The sequence below is a fragment of the Halichoeres trimaculatus genome, unplaced genomic scaffold (genome assembly GCF_033239565.1).
Source record: "Halichoeres trimaculatus isolate MK-OKI-2021-1 unplaced genomic scaffold, fHalTri1.1 fHalTri1_scaffold_4, whole genome shotgun sequence".
Lineage (NCBI taxonomy): Eukaryota > Metazoa > Chordata > Actinopteri > Labriformes > Labridae > Halichoeres > Halichoeres trimaculatus.
In genome coordinates this window covers 14,586,817-14,612,621 of record NW_027437182.1, presented here as the reverse complement: position 1 = coordinate 14,612,621, position 25,805 = coordinate 14,586,817, and the positions used below count along the sequence as shown (strand labels likewise).

General features: G+C 39.3%; 1 protein-coding gene across 1 annotated transcript in view; it reads right to left on the bottom strand.

Annotated features, from left to right (window-relative positions):
- LOC141789399 (adhesion G protein-coupled receptor D2) overlaps positions 1 to 25,805 on the bottom strand; it is a 78,018-nt gene that overhangs the window by 7,130 nt on the left and 45,083 nt on the right. The window contains 1 exon segment of the mRNA XM_074668800.1: positions 10,675 to 10,757. Within this exon segment, the coding sequence (XP_074524901.1) occupies positions 10,675 to 10,757 (83 nt within the window).

Sequence of the window (25,805 nt, the reverse complement as noted above, 5' to 3'; positions counted from 1 at the left end):
TGCTTGAGAGTTAAAGGACCACACCACAAATGGACAATCAATATACAAATTCACAGAATTTCCCAAGAAAAAACAAATCACACTCATATACAAAGAAATGTTGTTGCTCCTCTATAAGAATCATTCCAAGTCAGCCACAGTTATACACACTTTTTTGTGTCTTTTGTTAAGAGACATGCTCAGTGTCAAACAAAGGCTGCAAATGTTTAGGCCGGCGCTGCTTTTATTAAAAACTGAATGCTTTCCATTCAAAGCCCTTTACAATGTTAACCAGATGCCTCAGGAGATGAAGGAAGGTATTTCAAAACATGCTTTTTAAAAACAGGCCCTAATGTAAGAGCTATCACAAGAATGTATTTACTCCGCTTAACAGCAGTGTTTGTTTACAGGAAAAAGCTATTTTTGTTTCTTCATGCAGAGTGCTTCACAAATACAGGGGAAAAAAATAAGTACAAATGAATGAAATATCAAATACTATATATCTTTCACTTTACTGCATCCATTCCTTTAAGAAAAACAAAGATTCAGCCCCTGTTTTTCGTGTCTTAAAATGTTTACATGCCAGTGTCCACGGGTGGATGTGAGCATTTACAGACGTGGGTCTTCAAACACATCTGCAGGTCTGTTGGTGAGATCAATTTTAAAACCCTTCAGAGGACAGAAAGAGGCAAACAGAAACTTTCCTTTCATCTCTCCCTCCTTCCTTTCTTTCTGTCCTTCTTTCTCTGCCACAGACAATCGCTGGCAGGCCTTCAGATACAAACAGCTGCTCACAGATTGTCACTGTGATGGGAATCTTATTATTTAGTCTGCTGCCCCCTCCTCTGGGACAGCAACCGTTACTGCTAGCTACTGAGGACACTTAAGAGGCATTTGCCAGGAGCGGCAGTAACACTGTTATAGAGGCACTTATAAATGAAGATCACAGACTCAGACAGTGTTGTGAAAATGCAGAGTATGGGTCCAAAGGAAGGTCCTTGGGGAACAGCCTTTAAGCATGTGTTTGGAGTTGTGGCTCTGCTGTACAGAGACCAGCAGTTAAGTATAGCAGGGAAGGGCTGTATCTTATTCACTACCGTTCTTGTTTTGTCAAGACGTGTACCAACAAGTAAAAGATTCCGAAAAAATAAGAAGTCAAAAAAGCACCAACATATTTCTATAGTTCTCAACATATGGCTATAAATAATACAAGATTTATTTATTTTTTTTAAGTAGCAGGGTATTGTTGGAATACAAGACTGGTAGCAAGTGAGCAGACATAATCTGAAAAATTTCACACAAGTGAAAACATCACAGAAAAAAGATTCTCCACCCACAAGAGTATCACATCATTGGATGCTTGAAACAGGTATTGTTTTACATCCATCTATAAAATGTTATAAGTAGCCGGTTATAACTTCGTGATGAGTTACTGCATTTCTTATTCTCTTTCTCAAACTGGTTGTATTATTTCCTGCAGAGCTCATGTTAACTGACATTTGACAAGCTCTCTCACAGGGACCTTACCAGAGCCCAGTAGTGTATATCAAACTCCGAGACTAATGTGAGGTGAGTGATGTAAGGTGAGGTGAGGCGGTGTGAGGCCTGAGGCTGAACACCGAAGCATAGGGCAGTGCTTGGATCAATATAGACTGAGCTACAGACAAACGAGGTCAGGGTGTTATGAAGAAGGTGGGCGCTGTGATAGACACGAGCCAGTCATTCAGACACACACACACACACACTAACACACTTATCTGCAGTCATGATGGCAGTTATTGTTGAATTCCACCAGAATCATACACCTTTTTTTCCTCGGCCTACAACTAAGGGAGTTGGAGTGGAGTGGGGAAGCATTCTCGATAGATTTGATGTCTGGAGTAACTGTTTCACATATGAACTTTTTTTTTTCATGTTGAAAAAATTTTGAGTTAACAGGCCCCATTAAAAAGAACTGTTTTGTCTACTTTTGACCTACTCTCATAAAAACAAAAATGGAGTAAACATGGTGACACAAAACAAGACTTTTGTCTATCAAGTCATGGTTTCTGACCTGTATTTTCATCTTGTTGTAGGACAGACACACCCAGTGTTGCCACATAAGAAACAGACATCCATAACTGATAAAAATGTCAGTTGAAATTTGTAAAAACTCATGAATAATGGATGCTCCAAGCAGGCAAGGGAGCATCTTCAATGAGCCCGTAGTGCCGAGCATGCTTTCTCATCTCCAAGCCAAGGAGCCATCTTAATGACTGCGCCCGGAGACCTGGGGGTCTCCATCAGCTCCCCCCTACACCCATTTCTCCCAGCCCCAGCATCAGACCCCCCTCCCTCCCCATAAAGCCAGCCCATGCTCACACCACCACCACAGATCATACAGAGGGGAACATGAGCTCTTAAATTAAACATTCAGAGCAGCCGCCGCTGCCAATTTTGGGCAAATCAGCAGAAAATGAAACAAACAGGGCAGGAACATCCATGTGTGTGCAATTGAGACATGTTTTGGGGGGGACTCGGGGTTGTTTTAGGGCTTGCGGTAGCAGAAAAACGCAAATAATGTCACTTCTCCCTCTGTTGTGTTTTACAGATAAAAGACGCTGTTTGCAGATTTTGGTATGTTGGAAGAAAAGAGGATACGACAACTTGCTCAAATAAATCTCTTTCTGGTTGTTACACTGAGAGACGATTCTGTTTAAAGCCTGTCTTTTAAAGGTTGAAAGAAATGCATTCAGAAACAAATAGAAAGGTTTCTTTCAGTGTGATAACACGAGACTCCATGGCATCCTACATCAATATGTTGGGGTCACCTCTGGGAGAGGATGACTCTGTATGAGGTGGTGACCACAGTCCCCCTCTAGTGACCTGACTTCAAACATAAACAGGAAATAGTCGACAGGAAGGAAGTCATATTTTTTAACAGCTGTGCCCTGGATGAGGAGAATGTTGTGCGAGAGCTGCATTTTCAATGTATGTTAGAAATTTACTTAAATTATCTGCTGTCAGTCATTCACAAACAACCTGAAATGTGACAAGCTTGAGTGATAAGCTGGACAAGCTGGTGTTTGGGTCATAACAAAAATAGCGGACGTTGTTTTTTCTTGTCACCAATAAAAAAAAAATCCTTTTCCTGCACAAGCCACAGATCAACCTTTTTGTCTCTTTGTTTGTGTTCTTGGAGGAGGATCAAAGCACCAGGTCCAGACTCAGGGCGTGTGATGTGTTGGTGGGTTGGGATTTATATTGCACTTGCATCACACGGTCCTCATCACATCTGCAAGTCACAGCAATAAATCAGATTGGTGAGCTCCATGGCATGAAATGCTCTGGGCATGAGATGACAGATTCTACCTTTGAAAAAAGGAATTATCAGTAAAAAGTATAGTGCAACTGCTTCAAACATGGTCTCAAGCCTCTTCTTTGAGTTATTGATGATAAATTGGATTTTAAAGTACAATTTCTAAAAAAAAAAAAAAAAAAGAAAAAAGAAAAAAAAAACCCACAGGAACCTTAGCTTGATCAATTTATTTTCCTGCTGAAAGGGTGGTTGAACTGGGCGGATGGCTGGCGGCTGAGGATGGTGGGGGAAGCAGCCCAGAGCCCTACAGGAAGTGATTTAATGTCCAAAAAGACAAGCTCTTGTTTTTGCTCTGTCTCTTTCCTGTTGTGTTCTGATAGGAACTTCCTTTCCCCAGTGGGGATGGATAGGGGTGTCATCCGTCCATCCATCCATTCATCCATCTCACAAACCTACCCACCCAAATCTGGTTGACAGAATCATTCTACTACCATGCAGTCCATGCAAAACACCCATCATGTCTTTGAATTTTGAGCTGAAGTGTGTAGGCATGTGTTTAGATTTAGGTACACCAGTGAAGACGTGCTAAGATTTTACATTCAAATTACTCATAAATAGTTTTCTTTTTTAATACAGCTGTCAAAGTGTTATTCTTTTCCAATAGGAATGGCATAAACCAATACCTCTAAGTTAAAAAGTTAAGAGGTCAAAGGACAAGAGGAAGGAGACTTGACATTTGTGTTTGTAACTTTATGAACTGGCATCCCCATTCACCCAAAATCATGTGTTTATGTGTGTGCAAGGGAGAATGAGACTAGGCTATAATGTGTACTATGTTTGGGGTTTGGAGGCAAAGGGTTCAACCTCAGTCACGGTTACACAGGGATGATCTCTTCCTGTCTGCCTCAGTATCTTTGCAACCAACTCCCTTCCTTTCCGCTAAATGCACTCAATCACACACGCACATTTGTTTTATCCTGGGCATCACCTCCGGAGAGAGGACAGCCTTTCTCCAACCCAAGCCTTCCACAAATCTTTTTCAGGGTTTGGATAAATGAGAACAAAATGTCATCAATTCACTAAACATACACATCAACACACTTAAAGACAAATAAATAAATAAATAAAAATTTGAAGGCTTTACAAAGGTAGTAAAATTAGATATTCTTGAATTGCTTTCTGAAGCCTTTTCAAGTTTCTGTTCCCTCTGTATTGTTAGTTAAGAATGGCTGGGGAAGGATTGTTAGCATTTAAATCATTTGACAACACTTAGTGGGAGAACTATCATTTACAACAAGGCAGACATAGTGGAGTAGATAGAATATAAGCTCTGGGGGATGCAACATTCTTCATAGAAGGCTAATAGCAAAAAACAAAAAAACAAAAACAAAAAAAAAAACTAGTTGTTGCTTTAGTTTTAATTAAAAAAAATGTTGATGTGCATTTAAAATTTAAGTTTTTATCTATCCAGGTACCGAATGTCTATGATGATTTGTTGAATACTAAATGCTGGCTGTAGATTCTCATGAATGGTTCTGACAGAGGTGCAAACGACTGTGTCATGAACATAAAAATATCAGTTGAATTTATATAGTTGGGTTGTCATGTCCTATATACATTGTGTATAGCAATGGGCCAAGAACTGAACCTTGGGGAACTCTTTTCGTTATAAAGTAAAATGTCTTTTTTTCCCTTAAAAACAGGTGAGTTCATCAATAAATCAATTACTAGTTGATAAGGCAGTTGAGAAACTAGTGATAAAAGTATAGTAGGGAATTTGGCCACAGTATTTATTTCCTTTCAAATCTGGTTTACATATGGATATGTAACAAAACAAAATTTGAAAAAAAATGGGCAAGAAAGAACGTTATTTTTGGAGGGGTTTTTTAAATAAAATATTACAATTGCTTTTTTTAAATAATATTTGTCTTACATCTCTAAAGTGTATTGCATGAATAGATGTACACAGATTTGAAACAGATTTTTCCAATTTGTTTTGTATCGAGGAATGACTTACAGTGAGTTTATGTGGATGTCACCAGGAGTCTGCAATGTTGAGTGATTTGAAATGTACTCACACCCAACATACACACATACATGTCACAGACACACACACACATCACACATAGACACCCTCGAAATGACCCATCCTCCAACCTCCGCTTTTACTCATTCATCTCTCCTAAAAACACACGTGCACAGCTTGAGGCTCTGTCACGCAAACACAGAGGCATATTTCTACACACATTCACCTACAGATGGAGGAAATAAGCTTAGCACCGCCTGTTGTCTGTGGAGGATGTGAGGTGCAGTGATGGCACATTAACGACAGGACCCATGACAGCAGTACGCATCGGTCTCACTGAACAAAGCATGCAGCTAGTTTTTAATTCAATGAGGATTGTTTCACTCAAACAATGGCTTTTGGTCCCCCTGAGGGCGAGGAAAGGGTGAGAAAGGTGAGTCTGTCAGTGGTAGCTGGCCAGTTGTTTTCGTATTTTAATCTAGGGATGATCCCCAGGGTTTGAAGAGGTCGTGAATCAGAAATATCACTGGTGCAGCAACATCCGTTGTTGTTTATGTACAGATACAAAAGTTGACAATGAGTGTATTGAGAGAGATACAACAAAAAACATGCTCCAGTGTTGATAATTTGAGACTCTGTTTCCTGCCATTCATTGAGATAACCCTTCAATAAACGTGAGTGTCAAGTAAAGATTCATGATCAGACTCGGTTACAGACAGAAACGTGAAAGATACAGGTGGTGTTCTGCGACACCCTGGGTCAGTTAAAATGTTACAGAGCCAGCCAATGAAAGGTCAAAAGCAACCTCAGCACCATTTGGAGTAAAGAGAACACTTTCTCTGTACACCTTGGAAGAGGGTGATGTGCCAGAATCCTCTATTCTGTTTTAAGTCCATGACCCTATTTCAAAGCTAAGACTAGGTTTAAGTATTATCATGTTATTTCGGCACAAACACACAGCATGTTCAATCTCGTGATATTAATTAAAATCAACTGATATGAAAATTGTACATTTTTTTAATGTTGCTTACAGGAAACCACCAGCCATTTATTTAAAGAAACAGATTCAAAATCGTATTATGATTATGTCTTGAAACATAAGAGAAATTTGTGTGATCTCAAAATGACACAAATAAGGAAAACTAGACAGAGGGCAAGTGTGTGTGCCTGTGTCTGTGTGTGTTCTTACTCCAGCATTTGCATTCCTCACAGACCATTTGGCCTATGCTAATGGAGTCTACTCATGCAGAGCAGCAGGTCTTAATGAAAATCCTTTGGCTGGTGATCAGTGCTATTGATCAGCCTGAGCCTCAGCTTTAAGAAGGGCTAATTGATCAATCACCACTGGTTGCTTTGGATTAATGGAACATGACTGGTGCTTCCCACTAGACCCCAAGACACATTAACTTCTGAGTGATGAAGTGAGTGTATTTTGTGTGTGTGCTTGTAAGGATGTGGAGAGGGTTTAAAATATTAACAATGTACATATGTTCATGTGCATTTTAATTTATGAGTAGCTTTATTGGTATTCATCTTGTAAGATGAGCCCACTGCCTGCAACCAATTCACCAATACTTACCCTACCAACAAAACTTTTGCCAAATCTACTCTGCCAATGCCAAGCAGCCTGTTTGTTGTTTCTTTGTGCAGACAATCAGGTACTAATCAGACTCCAGTTGTTAGCACCTGAGGGTACCAGGAGCTCAAAACAGGAAATAATAACAAATGCAAAGGAAGTTGTTTGGCATTGGCAGAGAAGACCTGCCAAATTTTCAAGGGCAGACCCACATCCTCAGCTCTGCCATCATCACAAAAGTCTTGCAAATGTGGCTGTTTAAAAGGAAAATAAACAGACTTTCAAAGGTGATAAGATTTACTTTTCAAGAAGTATTGTTACAAAATACCATAATCTACAAGAAACAATGTTCTTTACTTATATTTTGCTTAGTTTAATTGATTGGTTTTTGTTTCGTTTTCTTTTTCTTTCTTTTTTTTGCACCACAGTACAAATAATTACCTCACAAAAAATGTTTGCTTCTTTATTTGTACAAAAAAAGTTCAAAATAGAATACTTTATTTGTGTTGTATTAAAAATAGCGTTTCTGGTAATAGTTTGTTCTAGTTTGGCACCAAGTAACTTCAATCAACAGTCCATTAAATTCAACATACAGTGGCTTCAGGATACTTTTACCTGTCTTCATCTTTTTATTCATTAATTTTTTTTAAGAGCTGCTGTCTTTCCAACATTAACTTTTAGGGTTGGTTTAGTAAGGATAGCTATTAAGTCCCTAGAATAACCTAGACTGGGATAATTTTTTCAAACAGAATGAAATACATCAAGCTAACAGGTATTGACATGAGAAATGATCAGAAGATATCAGATAGAAGCTGGAAAATCAACAGGTCAATTGAGTCTAACTGTTTTTTCTAGTCTCATGGCTGACAGAAATGACACAAGCAGTTCCTCTTGCCAGGAAGGACCGAGCACCGAGCCAAAACAGGAAGCCCAACAACAGACACACAATCAGACATAGACACATGTTCATAGCCCTCCCATAGTATGAACGACAGCCTGGCTGGCCAGTAGGGGCTCCACAGAGGATTTCTGTGAGTGTGAGTGTGAGTGTGAGTGTGTGTGTGTGTGTGTGTGTGTGTGTGTGTGTGTGTGTGTGTGTGTGTGTGTGGGGTTAGACTGAAGGATCCAGCTGGCCTGTCATGAGGCTCCCAATCGCGTGTGAATGTTACACACAGGGAGCTATGGCTAACTGATCCAACACTGAAACACTCAACAGACTTGGAGGGTCAGCTGGGGTGAGTTCAGAAGGGCAAAACCAGGGAGATTGTTTTTGAGCAGACATTAGGGACACACTATATCATCCAAATGTCAAAGTTTAATCTAAAACGTGTTTTTTGATTTGGCTCAATATGAGAAAGAAACTTTGATAAGTGTAACTATTTAAAAAAAAAGTTTCCCCAGGGTTAAAACAGAAATTAACTGGTAAATTAATTCATTGATATCTTTCATTATGTCATTCTAACCTGCATCTACAGCACAAAAAATATCCAGCAGCGAGAACATCACAAACTTTATGAAATAACAAAAAATTGGGAATCTCTTTGCACAAACTTGAGCCTGTAAAATGCATCATTTATGATGAAATGAAATATTTTGGTCCTGCTGCATAACTTATAGAAGGTCTGACCAAATGAGTGTTGATCAGTTACTCTAGAAAGACGACTTTTGGAAAATGTTTTCCTTCATTGCAGCAGGTGTACCCAAAAGCAAACGTGCATCAACACTGCAAAAGAACAGCAACAATAACCAAGCCCTGCTAAAACAGTCAAGGGGAAAATTTTTGTCACACCAACTTCAAATTAGTTTTTGTTTCTTCCTGTCTTGTCAAAAACTCATGTGGCAGAGAAAACCAGTGCAGGATCTTCCATCTTGTGTCTGTGTTAAAAACCAGAGCACTGTCCTGAGAGCACACACACCACCTCCACCCTCACATAATTTAGTTAACCTTGACCAACTAACCAGCTACACATAAACACTCACACCCTCCTATCCTCTGACCGTCTCACACACAGTTTTTGGAATGGGACCACACTTCCACCCAATAACCCCTGGTGTGAACTTAATTGTGTATACTCTGGTATTGAATTTCGGACCATGCCTGGGTCCTGCAGCACTCAAAGAGAAACAGACGCTGTGAACTTGACAAAGACTGAGAGAGAAGGAGAGACAGAAAGAGAGAAGGAGAAAGAGACAAGGACCACCCAACGGCTGTGAAGAAAAACAAAGCCGGGTGAAGAGCTAAGCCAGCTTCAATCACATCAAGGAAGGACAGATGAACATTGTTGCATGGTAGCAGTTTAGCAAGGGTGACGAGTCAAAGAGGGGGTGATATGCTGATAAAGTTATCTGACAGGTCACTGTTTTTTTATTTACAGGCTTGTATTTGCTCTTTCATATGTCATTTTTGTTTCTTCAGAAGGTTAAGAAGCTGGTATTTCAAAACTTCCAGTGTTATCAAGAGAGTGGCAGTACATGAGTTATGTATATTTCATCTGAAGCTCTGAAAATTGCTGGGGTTTATTTTATCTTATTTATTTTATTTTACATATCTCAATTAATTATATACTAAATCACAGAAATGTTTCTGTCCACAACACAGAATCATAAACTACAGGAAAGTAAGATTTAAAAAAACTAGATACCTGGGGAAAAACTTTATTTAAAAAAAAAACAAAAAAAAAACTCTTTATGTGCCCTTGATTCATCACTATATAAGGTTTAACAACAGCTGCCCTGTTTACCACTTTCCTGGATAATTAAATTTAAAGACACTATTTGCAAACAATATTTTAAACAGACTGTGGTCATTTTGTAAAGTATTTTTAGGACAATCTTCTTTATTGCTTTTACTGCTATGAAGATTATATTTAAGATGTATATCTTTAGGGGATAAATGATCTAAAAATCTGGCTCAAATAGAAAAAGTGTTAATAAGTTGAAGTGTTGATTTGTCATGCTGTTGTAAAGTTGGCCACCAGGGGGCCAATGACATGCAGAGAGTCTGTTCATGCGAAGGGTCTCTTTTTATGTCTGTGGCAGTCAGTGCAGCATTGGTGAGAATCTGTGAGTGTCTGTGTTGAAAGGAGAGGGTGAGAGTGAAAGGGATTTCTTTTACCTTTAAAGAATTTTCTTATTTTGTGTAAGTGATAATTATAGGGGAGGAAGTTAAGAAAAGCAGAGGATGATAATCAAACATTAAACTAAAATAACTTGAATACTTACTGTATGTATTTAAATGAACAGTTTAAAAACTAAAGTCAAACTCACACAAAAGGATGAAACATAACTACCATCAGTTCTACTAAAAGATTTTGTTTGAATGTAAATCACAGGATTTTAAGTCTGACTTTGTGGGAAGAATTGTGCCAATGTGTTCACTTTAGAATCATTTTTCCTTTTTGGTTCTGTTTTCTTGTGGATTAATCTAAATTTGATAAAGGTTTATTCTGAGGTATTTTTTCTCTAATACTTCAAATGTTTGTCTAGTTGAATATCTTACTTCATAAAATGGGAGAGTCACTACTATCTGTTTTTTTAAGCTCGGGAACTCAAGATAAATTAAACAGAATTCATCAAACGGAATATGACTTATAGGCTGGCTGCTGGTAAATGTGTCAACTCAACACAGGAGTCCCTCAGCTCCTGACTTCAGTCTGTTTTTGTCCTAAGGTCAAATGTCAAATGCCACTGTTGACCCCCCCTGAACTGGGCTGTTATCCAATGCTTAAAACCCAACTGTAGTGATTAATACACCCTGGTGTGTGTGTGTGTGTGAGTGTGTGAGGAGCCTGTCACCTTTCTATGCAGATGAGTGCCCTCAGAGGTCTGGCTCAAGGGATTTTCCAGCCTCTCTGGAACTGAAGGAATGGACAGCTGACCTGTGGACAGACACACAGAGACACGCATATGGTTAGGTCTGCCAATTGTGTTCAGCTCCACTTTAAAGCGACTGAACACACACACACACACACACACACACACATACACACACACACACACACACACACACACACACACACACACACACACACACACACACACACACACACACACACACATACACACAAACACACAAGGTGAATGGATCAGGCTAGTAAACTGAATCAGCCTTAAAAATAATGGCGCAATGATAAAAAACAGAACACAGTTGTTTACCTAATTAAAGTGAAGGTGATGTGACAAAATCATCTTAATATTTTTTTTAAAACTGTTTTAGACCTCAAAGTCCCAACACAACATTGTGTTATAGTTTTTCTCAAACTTATTGTATTGATTGAAATTAAAGCATCATCCAAGGGCAGGAATCAGACGATGCGAACTCACCAATTCAATGCTTCCTCTATGGTTAGAACATCAACAACAAGCAAATTGTGCTTATTTGTTTGTCTAATTTCAGAATCACCTTCTGGGAATCTACAACACCTTTTCCTCTTCAATATGGGATTTGAGAATTTTGAAAGTTGCTGAAAAACTATTTTTGTTGAGGTATAAAGTCTGTCACTAAATGCAGTTTCTAGAATGCTGACACATCAAATTCTTCATGTTAGACAACTCAGAACCTACATAAGTTAAATCAACTTTAAACAACAGATCAAACTCATTTAATTTTCAGACAAAACAAAAGATATCTCAGTGTTATTGCAAACCATTAGTCAAACAGAAGCAAAATGTTTCAAGGACTTCCCCCTCCATGTGACCCACAAGATTCACTGATCTGAACCAATTACGGACACAAGGTAGAATTAGAAAGGATGGCCCAAAGGTGGAGGGTTGTAAATGGGAGCCAATTAGAGCAGAAAACGAAGGAGGCAAGACAAGCATAGCTAATGATGCCATATCCATCAACTTCTGACACTCATTTTACTTTTCAGGCACCTTGATGATGCTCTCATCCGGATTGTTTTACAATGACGGAGCAGGTACTGTGAGGGGTTGTGCAAGGACACTAAAAAAGCCAGATTACTACTGAAAAACACTAGGTTTATGGTTTAATGGTATCACTTTCACATAATCAATCAACAAGACCTCTGAAACACTATTATCAGCATCTTGTTTTTTTATTTCTTCTCATCTGATGTATAGATGCACAGCTATTGACTCTGTGCCTTGAGCATACAGCTATGATGCATGATCTGAGCTCAGTGCTTCCACATATTGAGCTGAATTTATTCGTAGTATATTTTGTGAGCTTTTGTTTAGTTGCATTGTTCTTTCAACCAGGAAAAATATCAACAAAAACAGCATCTGACCTGAATAGACTGGTTAATGATTCAAAGTTTAAAAGCTTTTCTTTGTTTTCATTTCACTGCAACAAAATTTGTTCTTTACATTATTCATACCCACAGCAGTCCAACAATCTGTATGTTAAACCGGAAAGTTACATGCATAGATATATGGACACAATCTCAGTATGTATATCATTGTCATGATCCCATCCGCCCCATCTGTCCGTCTACCTGCCTGTCTCTCTGCTCCTGCTCAGCGCCTGTCATGTCTGCTCTCAAACAGGCCTCCTGTGTCTGGATTAATCTCTCTGGTTGACTGCTGATCTGAAGGTGGGTCGACCGCCATCTACCAACACCAAAACTAATTTCACTGTGTCACTGCATGACACCCCTGCCCACCACCCCCACTGACAATCGCACATGCACACACATTGCAAAATATCTTCATCTGTCTCTGTCTCATCTACATAGGCGAGGGCAGGAGGGTGGGCGACTAGTCCGAAGGAGAAAGGTCAGTGCACTGAAGGAGTTCATCATTCTGAGGTGTCAGAGATGCTCTTAAGGAGAGCAGATGAAGGGGAGAGGATCAGCAGGAGGGAGCGTTGGAAGGGGGTGTCTGTTTTAAATTTGTCTTGTTATTGGTCATCAGCCAAAAGTTCGTCACAGCCTACAGGGTTGGCTTGCATCTAGCGAGAGCAAATCAATCATGGCACTGTTTGTATTTCACTATCACGTTGCCTTTGATTGTATCTTAATTATGAGACAGCTTTACACACACAAACACACACTCACACATACACGTCTTATTATCACGAAGAAGGTTCATTGGCTGGCAAAACACACCAAAGGGTTTATTGAAACACCAGAAGCTTGCAATCAAACACACATAAACACACATTAAATCATTCTGAAATAATCACACAATGCATCCAGTACACTTGCTGGTGTCTGGCATGAGGTAAACAGCTTTTAATAGCATCAAACCTCGTGCACTTGTTTGGGACCATCTGTCCACTCTATTGTGTTTCTCTGTTGTGGCTCTTTGGAAGCACATCGGGTGACAGCTGATGTATGCGCTCTTACAGTCCTTAGCCAGGCCCTCGGGATTTTGCCGCACTGTTTTTCTCCTGCTCTTCAGTCTATTTCTTCTTTTTCTTCTGTTTTGTCTTGTTATATTCCTTGTCCCTTCTTAGCTTCATGGAGTATCTTTTATATCATGGTACTGGTCTATTAAGGCTGTATCTGTACAGCACACACATAGAGACAGATGTATTTCATTAAAGAAGTTGTCTTCGGGGTTTTAAAATTCAGTACAATCAGAGAGCTCTGCATGTTGCATTTTAGGAAAGGTCTATAAGTGCACCTTATGACGACCATTTTGTAACGGTTGGTTAGCAGTTATTTTATGATGCACTGATATTAAAAATAGGGCTGGGCAACGATTAAAACTTTTAATTGTAATTAATCGAATGATTTCCCTGATTAATCATACTTAATTGCATTGTAAATTCAAAATCTAATAATGAATTCAAAAGCAGTGTATAGTGCACTTTTATTGGAATGTTCTGCCATATGAACGAAACTGCCATAACATCTGTCATGCAAACACTTAATCAGTACTTGTTATAAGGTAATAGTTAAATCACATATTTAGTGCAAATCAAATTTACAAAACGTAAATACAAAATTAAAGCTTATTGCCACTGTCAGGGCATTAAAGTGATACTCCGGGATGGAACAAGTTGGGTCCTATCACAAGGTTTAGGGCAGAAATTACCCCTACAGCAGTGTTTTTGTGCAGCAGAAGCCCAGAGCGCTCACACCAAACACCCCCTCCCTGCTCGCCAGCCTGTTTCCTATGCATTCAGACGGGGCCAATTTTTACTTGACCAAAAACACCGAAAAACTCTGATATCAGTCTGCATTCACGCTTTATTTAGAGAATTTTCAGCACGTTACTTTCACACAAAAACACAGCTAAAAAAGGCTCTAGTTCTCATCGTGTCTCTTTGTCCTGGCAGACTACCTGCATTTGTTTATATCTGGCACGCCGTGCGCGTGGACTGATACACTAAGCAGCGAGCGCCTTTAAGTTCCGTGGTGTTGCCCCTCCAATTTCACTTCCGGTTCCACCGCGGTTAGCAACAGTCCTTTACAAAATAAAAGCATGTGAGCAACATGCACTAATGTGCGATAAAATATTCAACGGCGTTAATAGATTGACGGGTTAACGCGAAAATAAGGCGTTAACTTGCCTAGCACTAATTAAAAATTATTATTTTTATAGTTCAAAAATCCACAATATGATAATAAATAAAGAGTTGGCCATTACATTTTAAGGTCAATTCAGGGTGGACATGTCAATAGTTGGGGTGAGCTACAGTTCCTTTACTGGCCTGTAGGACTGGGCAATATGAAATCTTCCCAGTGACTATTTTTAAACAGAACCTCTGACTTTGCATTCCCCATTTTTGCATGTGAGTAATCTGAAAAAGAGACAGAGACAGGCTGTGTCACTCTGATAATGAGCAGTTACATCACTAACCATAAAGTACTGAGAACTCAACTTTTAAATAGTACCGTTGTCATTTTTAGCCTGTGCAGCTTACCAATGCACAGGATTCACTCTGTGTGGCTGACAGGCAGATTGTTAAGCAGGTATGCATCAGAGTGTTGGATTTGTACCTCATAGAGTCAGTACCTGAGCGCAGAACTGCAACGGTTAGAATGTATAGGAACAGCCACTTCTATGGATTAGAGAATCGTGGGTACAATCTAACTTTCATGATCTAATATTGTCTTGTTGCACACCCACACTGACTGATATCCTGCAAACAGTTTTGAGCACCACTTGCCACGCCTTTTATTTACTGAATTATTTAAACCAAAATGGATATCAGGATGTTTCTTGAGAAGATGTGTATGTGTGTATGTGTGTATTGTTGAGGCACACTGATGTTAAGGGGTTTGGGGGTGAAGCTAGGTTCAGGAAGTTTTCACTCCTTTCTTCCAAGGGTGCCCCTGGCCTCCCAAACTTCCAGTCAAAGGCTGAAAGAAGCCAGATACAGGCAGGATAATCACCACCTAATAAGAGACTATATTGAAAGCAGGCTGGTACTCATACACTACAAGCATGACGGGTGTGTGCGCACAAATACACACATGCACACGCTCTTTAAACACATATGCACACACATACTGCATTTAGAGGAGATGTAATTATGGTGCACTGTGACACACATCAAAAAGATGTGTATCACTCACAATCTGTACACATGTGGGTCCGCACAAGTAGAAAAACAACACAATTATACAACGCACACATTTAAATACACAGACAACCACACCAGATCCAGATCAGTTTTCCTGCTTCTGACTTCAGACCTCCACCACCATCCTAGAAAAATGTTAGCACATGGTAAACGATATCAATAATTCCACGATATACCAATTATCAATTTAGAAAGGCAGAACAGGATCCCATATGGCTTAATGTGCGGATGGTGCCTGCTTTGGTGCGACCCCATGAAAGATGATGATGCCAAGTCAGGAGCCTGAAGTTCTACAAAAACTCGTGACATATAATCTGTAAACCTTTGAGAGAGTTGGAAGTGACAAAAAATACTTTTTGACAGAGAATCCAATTTGATGCATAAACCTTGGTGTTTGAAAAAAATCTGCTATTTTATTTCAACTGATGTAATTTTAAATATTCACATCTCATTATTTTTATGTCCTCTCCAAGTTTGGAAATCAAATTATGGCTATTAATTTATGATAAAAAAAGAGAGCATAGGACACATTTTTAAATCAATAAATATCCTTTACTTTTTACAATAGCGTAATGGTAAGTTTTGTTTTCTGGTAGAATATACTCCCTCTACTCTTTCATGAATAATTCCTTTTTGTCACTCTCCTACCTCAAAGGATTAGTTTTCAGGAATTTAATGACACATGATCATCACTGTTAGATATTCAACTTTAAACAAAAATAAAACTATACAATTGTTATCAGGTGAGAACAGCTTCAGCACACCTTCTTGGATTTGAAAAAATAAAAGGGTGAAAAAAAAAGCCTCCACAAACCCAACCCTTAAGATAACATTTGCTAAATATTTCTGTCTGCCTTGCCTGGAAATGTGTATGCAATGCATCCATCCTTTTCAACACACTCACCCACAACACAACCATTAGTCCAAACACATCCCCCCTGTGGCACTGCACACCCGCTGTCCTACTCTTACAACATCAGCAGCATCAAAAGGAGAATCTATATTCCTCCCTCTGCCTGTTTTCATTTGAGTGACTATGAGGCCCAGCAGAAGCAGCTGCAGCCTCTTCCAGCTCGTGCTCAGTCGGGGGAAGGCAGTAGGTTTAGCAGGCGAGGCAGATTTATGGTGGTGGAGGTGACCTCTGGGGCCGTAACACGGTGATGGGTGAGTGGCTCTCAACAGTAAGCTACTGGCACTTGACAAAGTGCCCGAAGCAGAATGAATTTACTTCTCTTTTCCTCAATCATCAAGCAGCCACTGCCCTGACCCCCATCCTGACTGCTATAACAAGATCTCCCATCTCACAAGGGCCTGAAAAATTTACTGTCACATCTACTTTTCAATGAGCTCAAGTGAGCACTTCTTTCACCTTCAGCGGAGCAGGTGCAGGTTTGGTGGAGGGCTAACCTGCCTGGGTGTTTGTGTGTTTAATGTGTTATGTGTATATGAGCGAAAACGATTTGGAGTCCACGGATTTGCTTCCTAAGTTACACAAACTCAATCTGTGAAACCTTTGCAAGCACACCCACACAAGCTTAATAAGAGAACCTGAACACTTGCAAGATCAAAGAAACATCATTTTGACGATGGTGCATTGTAGACTTTGAGCACACATATTTACAAATCTTGAATTTTCGCCTGCATGCAGAAAGTCAGACGGTTGGACACAGTCACTTCATGATCTTCTCTCAAGCTCGCATACATGAGCAGAAGATGAGACTCTCAGGCAGGGACACAGAGGGCACTGCTATGTGGATGTCAGTAGACACCTCTACCATTTATATTAGAAGTCAATCTACCTTATCACATCCCTTATACACACACTCACAGGCACACACATGGAGTATTATGAGGTGTGTGTTTGCCAGCTTTCATCAGCTTGATGGCAGTAGAGTTGGACTTAATGATCCTGATATTTTTTTATATGCAGTCAATAAATCTCAGGGCACATTCAAATTTCACCTTTCTGGCTGTATGGTTGTTGAGGTGATGGTGAAGTTGGCCAAACTTGAGATGAGCAAAAATACTTCTGACACATCAGCTGAAAGTTGCAAATGAAAGTGTTTCCAAAGTATTGATTTAAAACTTGAGTTCTTTCTTGATTGTATTCATTTTTGATTGCATATATCTATTTTATCATAATAAATTAAAACATACATCTATGGTTTCACTAACAGATGAAATTATCCTATTTGAGTACAAGCATTTTATTAATGTGTATATTTTTATGCATGTAGATAAAATGCTTAAAAGAGGATATTAAATAGATTTACATAGAATAAGACTAAGGCATGCAAAGATATTTGATCCGTCTTTGTTTTGAAATAAAACTAAAACGAAAGAGCAACAACAACAAAAAAAAGACCTAGAAAGAGAGCATCCAGGGAAGTTTCTGCTCATTTAAATGGTCACGCCATCAAATTATCCATGTGTGTAACAGTTGCAGAGTCAATCAATAAGCTCTTTAATAGACAAAGAAATTTGGTTATGCCATCACTTCATTTTTTCAACCTTCTGCTTCCAAATGCCATAACTAATTCATCCCCTTTTCTTTTATGAGCCTCACCCGCTGGGATAATGTTATCATGATGAGCCAATAAAAATCAATGATTAAACATGTGTAATTTTCCAGAGACAATATATTAAAATTTATTGTCTTTCTCTCTCTCTAGCGAGCCATCACATTAGCCCTGGAGCAGCAGACACACTGTGGGTTACAACTGAAAATAAAGAAGGGCATTAAAAGCTATTCAATAAGCCACTGTAAAATTGATCAGGCTATAAAAGCCGCTGCCCGACTGCTCTCTTTCCCTCCTGTCCTCTCGAAGAATTTGGCTGTGGTGGAGTGAAGGGAATGAAAGAGAGCATGTAAAAAAAACGAAATGGAAATTGACAGAAATGACGGGACGCTGTAAGAGGAGGAAACTTAGAATGAAATTAGAAAAGTGTAAAAACAGTGTGAGGAAAGAAGTGATAAAGGGTCTGAAACAACTTTTATATGTATATTTAATCAACCTCTAGCTATGTATCAACTGACATGTGTGTTATATATACTCATTTTCTACATACTGTTCCTTTAACAAACAGTTCAAAGCAGATGGTGTAAAGTGCATGGTGTATGTGAATAAGAATATTTTTCACATTTTGCAGGTTAAAACAGCCATAAATTTGAAACAAACTAAAGAGTTGGGCATGTTTTGGGTGTTTGGTAGATTTCTTTGTAGCATCAGTGTTTTCTGGAAATAATCTTACTGATTGGGCAGAAACCTGCTGACCACAGAAGCAGGGCCCAAATAGCTGCTAATCAGACACTCGGTTGAAGCAGGGGGGTGAAACAAGAGTCAATAGCAACAGCAAAAAAAGGCTGTTTGGCATTGGCAGAGAAGATTTGGCAAGGTTTTTACGGGGGCAACCAACTTACTCAGCTCTGCTACTCGCCCCCAAAATGCATGATCCTTTTAAATGTGGTATTAAAAGAAAACTTAACAGGCTTTCCAATAATATAAGATTTCTTACTAAGAAGCATTGTTATAACAAAGATAATCTATCAAACACAAACTGTCTTATTTTTGGTCCACTTTGCTATCTCAGGAATAGCAAAGGATTCAGGGCATAGCCTGCTTTTTACTTGATATTCAAGAAGATCATCTACAGGAACAGATGTTTTGCTCCCAAAGCTGCCCGGGATAAAAGCAACAGGGAAGTTGATGAGCATGCCCTCATGTTCTGACATTACCAAATGCAGCACCAAATCAAAACTAATGCAATGATCTCAGGCCCTTCTTCTCTGCTTGAGTAACAGGCACCTACATCCTACTGTTTAAACAATGCAGGCAGTAAGCTGTAGGACCACTGTACAACACAAGATATTAGACTGACATGCTGGTGACAAATGGCTCACTGGCTGTCTGCAGTGTTAAATTTGTACTAACTATCAAAAACAGTGCCTTGGCTTATCAGTGTTAGATGATCCAACAAGACACTAACGTTTCAAGAGACTCAATACTCCCCAAGTTCAAACGTAGCACCAGGATGATTTTAAATTGTGACATTTTATGTCAAACTTATTCCAATTAGGTCAAAGAACAATATTGAACTTGTTTGATTCAATTTTCATCCAATCAAACTGGCATTAAGAATATTTACTTTAGCCCTACAGAGGAACAAAGATATGCAGAACATGAGCCAACTCCATTTGTAAAGTGAGCCCCCCCCCCCCCCCCCCCAAAAAAGAGCAAAATATAATCAGCCATTGCAGGAGATTTACTGTTTGAAGTATTACATGGACAGTTTGCCACTTGGACCTCTCCAGTGCCCTCTTGAAAAATAATAATAATTCAAAAAATATAGGAATTCTAGTGGCAAAGTGTGGTGCTGTCGTCTGGATCAGTGGCAGTGGATCGGCAAACTGCGTTTTTCTTTTAACTTTCAATTCTCCTAAGCATCCGTGCTTCACAGCCCCTTGGGCTATTGCCTTTCTCAATCTGTCCCTGGAGAGGCAGGAGTTATGGTCCCTGTCGATTGAGGAGAAAGGGATGTTATTCCCCTGTCACCTCCTGGTCGCGCAGCCATCCTCCCTGCCCTGATCTACAGCCTGACTCCCCCCTTGCCCCCTTCTTCTCCCCCACTTTGCTTTGTCGTAAGCTGCCGACTATGTCGTTGCCATGGGTTGTTGAGATGAGGACGGTGGAAAATGTTCTGGGGGGGTGTGAGAGTGCTGATATTGGTTTAGAGCTGTTGTTGGCAGCTTCTTGATGGTAGTAGTATTACTGAATTCTTTTGCACTGTGTTAAAACTACTACAGGAGAAGGGAGTGCAATGCCTGTGTATGAAACCTTACAGTGAACACATGCAGTACAGGGAAACTGTTGATTTTTCTACAGTCTGATTTTTTAGTGCTAAGGTAGAGCATGGCAGCCCATACTTACTGGAGGCGGGGGCGATGATGAAGTGGGGGAAAAGCAGTTAACTGTCAGACAGTTTGGCCCAGGGGAGGTGACCTGCCCCGGGATACATGCAGGTCTTCCAGTGAAACACTTGACAGAGGAGCACTGACAGGGTTAAACACAAAAGGCACAAAGCGTGGTGAGGTTTGTGTGTGATCAAAGCTTGGGTGATGCCTTCTCTGTGTTAGGGGAGTCCCAGTGGAGATGGTATCATTTGAGTGGCTGACAATTGAAACAATTCAATACTCTCAAAATTAACTATTTTTTTCAAGAACGTCCATTCTTTGATTTTTTTTAGGTTGGCATATGACTCAATTGTTCTTAATTCTAATTGGCAGGTGGCAAAGAAACAAACCTTTGCACTAACATGCAAACATAGGGCCAGACAAATTCTAAAGAATTTTTAATAGACATATCTGAACAGTTTCTTTAATGGTTTTGCAGAAGTACGTCAAACTGTGACATGGTTTTGTTTAAAGAGTGACGATAAAAAGTTAACAAATTGTGGGCTACATATTCCCCAATATTACCACTAAGCATAAGACGTGACATTACTCCACCTGACACATGCTCAGAAGACCATGGGAAGAGCAGCTCCTTTCTTGTACTGGTCAACACTTTTCTACTGCACCTTAACCAAATCAGGAGTTTGTGAGGGTCTCTCTGGGTGAGGGAATAAATAAATAAGTGGATAAATAGATGAATAATCCAGAAGAATGGGAACCTTTGCTGCTTGGCGATCCATCATGTATCCTATTACCACGCACTCAGTGGCACCTGCAGTATGTATAATGCAGTCAACCTCAGTAAGCAGATACAAATTCAACTCTCTTCCTCCTCAATTTGTTATATCTGACAATGCCACAGCTTGTGCCTTGTTGTTTCACTGAATTATGAATAGATCCCCTTCACCAGACTTTCGCCTGTGCGTGATAGTGTAGCGATGTTATGCAGAACAGCTGCAGAAAACAAATCTTGGGAGCTTGGTACGCTTTGCAGCGGCTGGGCGAATATGCATAAACAGTTACGCTTACAACCACTTAAGAACAACCAAATGGACACGATCCTTCATCTTTGGATTTGTTTCATTGGGTGTGATGAATATGAAGTGCCAGAACGTAGTGTGAGTGCATACAATGCAATCGTTTTAAGTGTTTTAAATGATGTAAGAATGTTTTTAAGATTTTTCACACAGAAAATAGAGAAAGAGCAGACAAGTGCTTGGACTGACAATTTAAATCTTAATTCCCATCATAACACTCTTTCCTTAGTTTTGACATCACACCTGGAGCTACACATGTTGCAAAAATCAATCACAATGTGGGAGAATAAAAGGCACACAGGGAGTGCGTGTCAGAGGAAAAGAGGGAGCAAAAGAAAGAGGCTATCAGCTAAATACAAAATAACAATCAGATCCAAAAGGCAGAGGGAGTGAGAGAAAGGGGAATGTAAATACATGGCAAACCGACGGCACATTTTGACCATTGCCTGTTTGTTTGGGTATTTAAACTGTGAGGCTACAATCAAGTCCTCAAAAGCTACAGCCCACATGACAGGAGCCTATTTCATGGCCACGATTTTCTCTAAACACTCAAGCCAACCAACCAAATCTAAATCCACAGTAAAACACACAGAGCGCCCAAAGTCATATCCACTTATTTGTCAATTACTTCTACACACAAAAAGGATGCAGGGGGAAAATTGTCTCAAGTTGATTTTTTGTACAGTTAGGGGGCGGAGGGGGGGATATGTTGGGGGGATGTAGGTTTTTTGGGGCTTGGCTGAACTTTTGAGCCCTGTTTGGTTTGAGCAGATGTAGAATTAGCACACATCACTTCGTATCAGAGAGACACTGAGCATAAGCTGCTGCACAGATGCCAGATACCTCTCTGTCACACAGACACACAACCTGTGATTCTGCTGTGGTAATTATCAATGTGGTTTTAATTTCCGCAGAATCCAAAGGACGGTGCTCAAAAACGTTATCTGGAAAATTAAAATGTGATTATTACTGCTTTCCTACCAATTCCGTTGCTAACAGCAAACTGTTTCTTGAGCATATGTAGCAAGGTACTGCAATTTCCTAAAAATGCAAAGCTCAGTGTCTGCAGAAGTGGCATCATGAATAGAGGTTTAATGACAAGCATTCAGGTGAAGTTGCATTACATATGCTGTCACTACCCAGGGGAATTCTGCCTTGGAGCTGGGGATCCTGTTGCATGTCAATGAACTGGACTAAACATGCATGACAAGTGATGGTGTGTGGATAGTTAACGGGAGTGAACCTTAAGTTGGTGTCAGCACAGGATCTGGATGTACTCTGCAGAAGATGCATGCAATAGACCGCCACACCACTTTATCTGAAAGGCCCCTAATTGTGAGGGTTTTGAGAAACACATGTTTGCAGAGGAGGAAGAGCAGAAGGAGTGTCAGATGTCAGCAATGTGAAGACATATGGCTCCTACAAGTTGGGTTAAAAAAAATGGTAATGACAACAGAAATATGGTTTGCTGCAATGAACTTTTAAGAACTCCACGATGTTGATAACACTGTTTCTTTAAATCAAACCATAAATCCTACACAATAGCAACAAAACCTTATGGGACATCCAAAAAAGAAGTCATCACTGCTACAATGAAATACTTGTGTAAATGAAATATTAGACATTTAAAGAACATATAGTCAAAAACCGTTTATAGCAAGAAAACTCAAAGCAAAACTCAGTAACCTTTTGAAATCTAAACATGAGGCATAAAAGAAAGACAACTGCTCGGCTGTTTGTGCTTGTTGAGAAGGGAGCTTTAACAAAGCAAGATGATGATGCGAGGTAACACAGGTGACCCAGCATATTATTCCTGCTCAAAAGGGCTCGCAACCTTCAACTCAGCCATTGTGTGGGGCCATCTCATCAGGAATACAACACTCATGCACATACACAAACACCCACACAACCCTTCCCCTTTCAATTCAAATCCACCCACACTTCACCCCTATTCCTCTTTTATCCCTTCATTACGCACTTGTCCTTCTCTTGTGTTCACAGCAAATATGCGCTCTACTTTGTTAATATTTTTCACCGCGTACTCTCAACATAACCCACTGCCTGCTTTGGACATTTGTGCCAACCAAGTTGAATAAACTGAAAGATGGAAAAGGCATAAAGGTATCAAAAGCAGAACACTCCCAGCCCTACCAAGAACAGGTTGACCTTGTGAATGCAAGCTACTGCAAGCTACTACAACCACTGAAGAGATGCTGTGGTTATTGTTCACAAAAGTGGGGCTCATCTGTTTGTTAATCGTTTGTGCTTTATTGTGACACATAGAGTAACATTTGTGTGGGGTAAAATTAAGGTCTGGTTCTAGTTCTGCGGAATCTGCACTTTTATTTAAAAAAAGAAACATAAAGACGACTGATTTTTATCAAATATAATCAGCCTTTCTACTAATCATCTGCTGAAATACCTGCTTATTTACAGCATTACTGGAATAATCAGTTACATAAAATGTGTGTTAGGTTTTGTTAGTTTTGTAGCTTATGATGCTAAGTTGTGGTGAACTGAAAGGTCCGTATATTATTGAAACACATGCAGCAGCTTTAATACAATGTGTATGATGAGCAGATGCAGACCCAGCACTCAATCACAAACAGCATCTGTAATGGGTCTGGAGCTGATTGAAGACTCATCAAGTGGTCTGAATGATGTCATCTTTTAGTTAAAAGTGTTGTAATTGTGTTGCAGAGGTTGATTTAACAACTGCGAGCGAGCTAGGTGAATGAAACAAAACAGTAAAAGTGTTGAGGATCATTCAAATCCACAGAAAAGGAAATGCAGTCAAAAACCATAACTCATAAAGATGAAGACCAGACCAGGGGTTGTTCCATCTGATCAACAAAGAATAAAGTTGAAAACACAAAAAACACGACCATTTCATCATTTTTTTAGTGATTCTAACACTTTAACTCATTGCATTTTAGACAATTATAACCTCTTGTTTTAATCACTTCTAATTATCAAAGTTAAGATAAATTTTTGAATACTTGGAGAAAAATGTTTCAACAACCAAGGCAATACAATGGGTGGCACAAATCGCAGTTTTGAATTACAGAACGAAACCCAAAAGTGACCTCTCCGTCTTTCTTTCCCTGCTTTGAAATTGGTGTCTCAAATCTTTTCCACAACCAAATGACTCCTAACTCTGCTGAGTGCAGCATGGGTCATGCAGCTAGATGAAGCCAGGGTGTCTGGTTAGTGTTGAAGTTTAACAGGAGATTTCTGATGTCTGATTTCACTCAATAAGCCAGCCGTTTCTCTGTTTCAGGGAGCCTTGCGGTAATTCCTTGCAGATATGAAGCGGGGAGAATGCTGTGGGAAATGTCGCTTAAACTTGATCTAGCTTCATTCTAAGTTTTCTGTATTTCACTTATTTGACCACCCACCTTTAACAGTGAACAAGTGTTAAAAGCCCCTCGCAGTGAAACACAATACAATTCACAGCACCACATATGAATACAGGCTCCAACACATTTCAGAAAATTGGTTCAAATAAAACTGTTTACCACAAGAACAGTAACTGCGTGTGTATAAAAATAGTACTAGGGATGGGTACCTTTCACATTTCAAACAACACGGTACCGATGCCCCGTACCTGGCAATTGGTATTGGTACAACGGTTCCAATTTTCTGTACTTTTTTGTGAGTTTATGTGGTAATAAATACTAATTTATTCACTGATAAAGTCTCAAAGTTTTGTAAAGGTATCATATTTATTCTTTGATATAGAACCTTGCAATGCTGTGTTCATGTCCAGCATGGAAAATTGCCTACCCTTTAACTCTCTCACAGTCACAAGGATGTGTTGGGTACCTAAACGTGGTACTGTTTAATTTTACGTGAACTGGTACTAAGTACTACAGATGAAACTCGGCGGTACCTATAAAAGTACCTTATTCAATACCCATCCCTAATCAGTACAGTTATATATATATATATATATATATATATATATATATATATATATATATATATATATATATATATATATATATATATATATAAAAAATGACATACGTTATGGAGTAAGTTTGCACAGAAAACAAGACAAAACTGCTCCTACATATCTTGTATCTTTTCATAAAGGGAAGGTACACTGGAAGAAAATGGAACACATCCCAGATTATATTTTATTTCGTTTTAAATATTAAGACTTTTTATTTAATTTTTATTCAAAGAAAGAGCATCACTGGGCAAGTGGCCTCCAAGGTTCCTTTTAAGTTCACTGGCGGTGCTTTTCTAGAAACAATCTCAGGATTTTTCATTTATCACTGTCAAAGACAGCTGGTTCAGAACTCCTGATCAATTAGAGGAATCCAGAAGGAATAAATAGGGATTTTTTTTTCCACACCAAAACATAGAAACAATAATTTTACAATTTAAGTAACATTTTTTTTTTTTTTTTGTATAATAATGATGTATATTTACC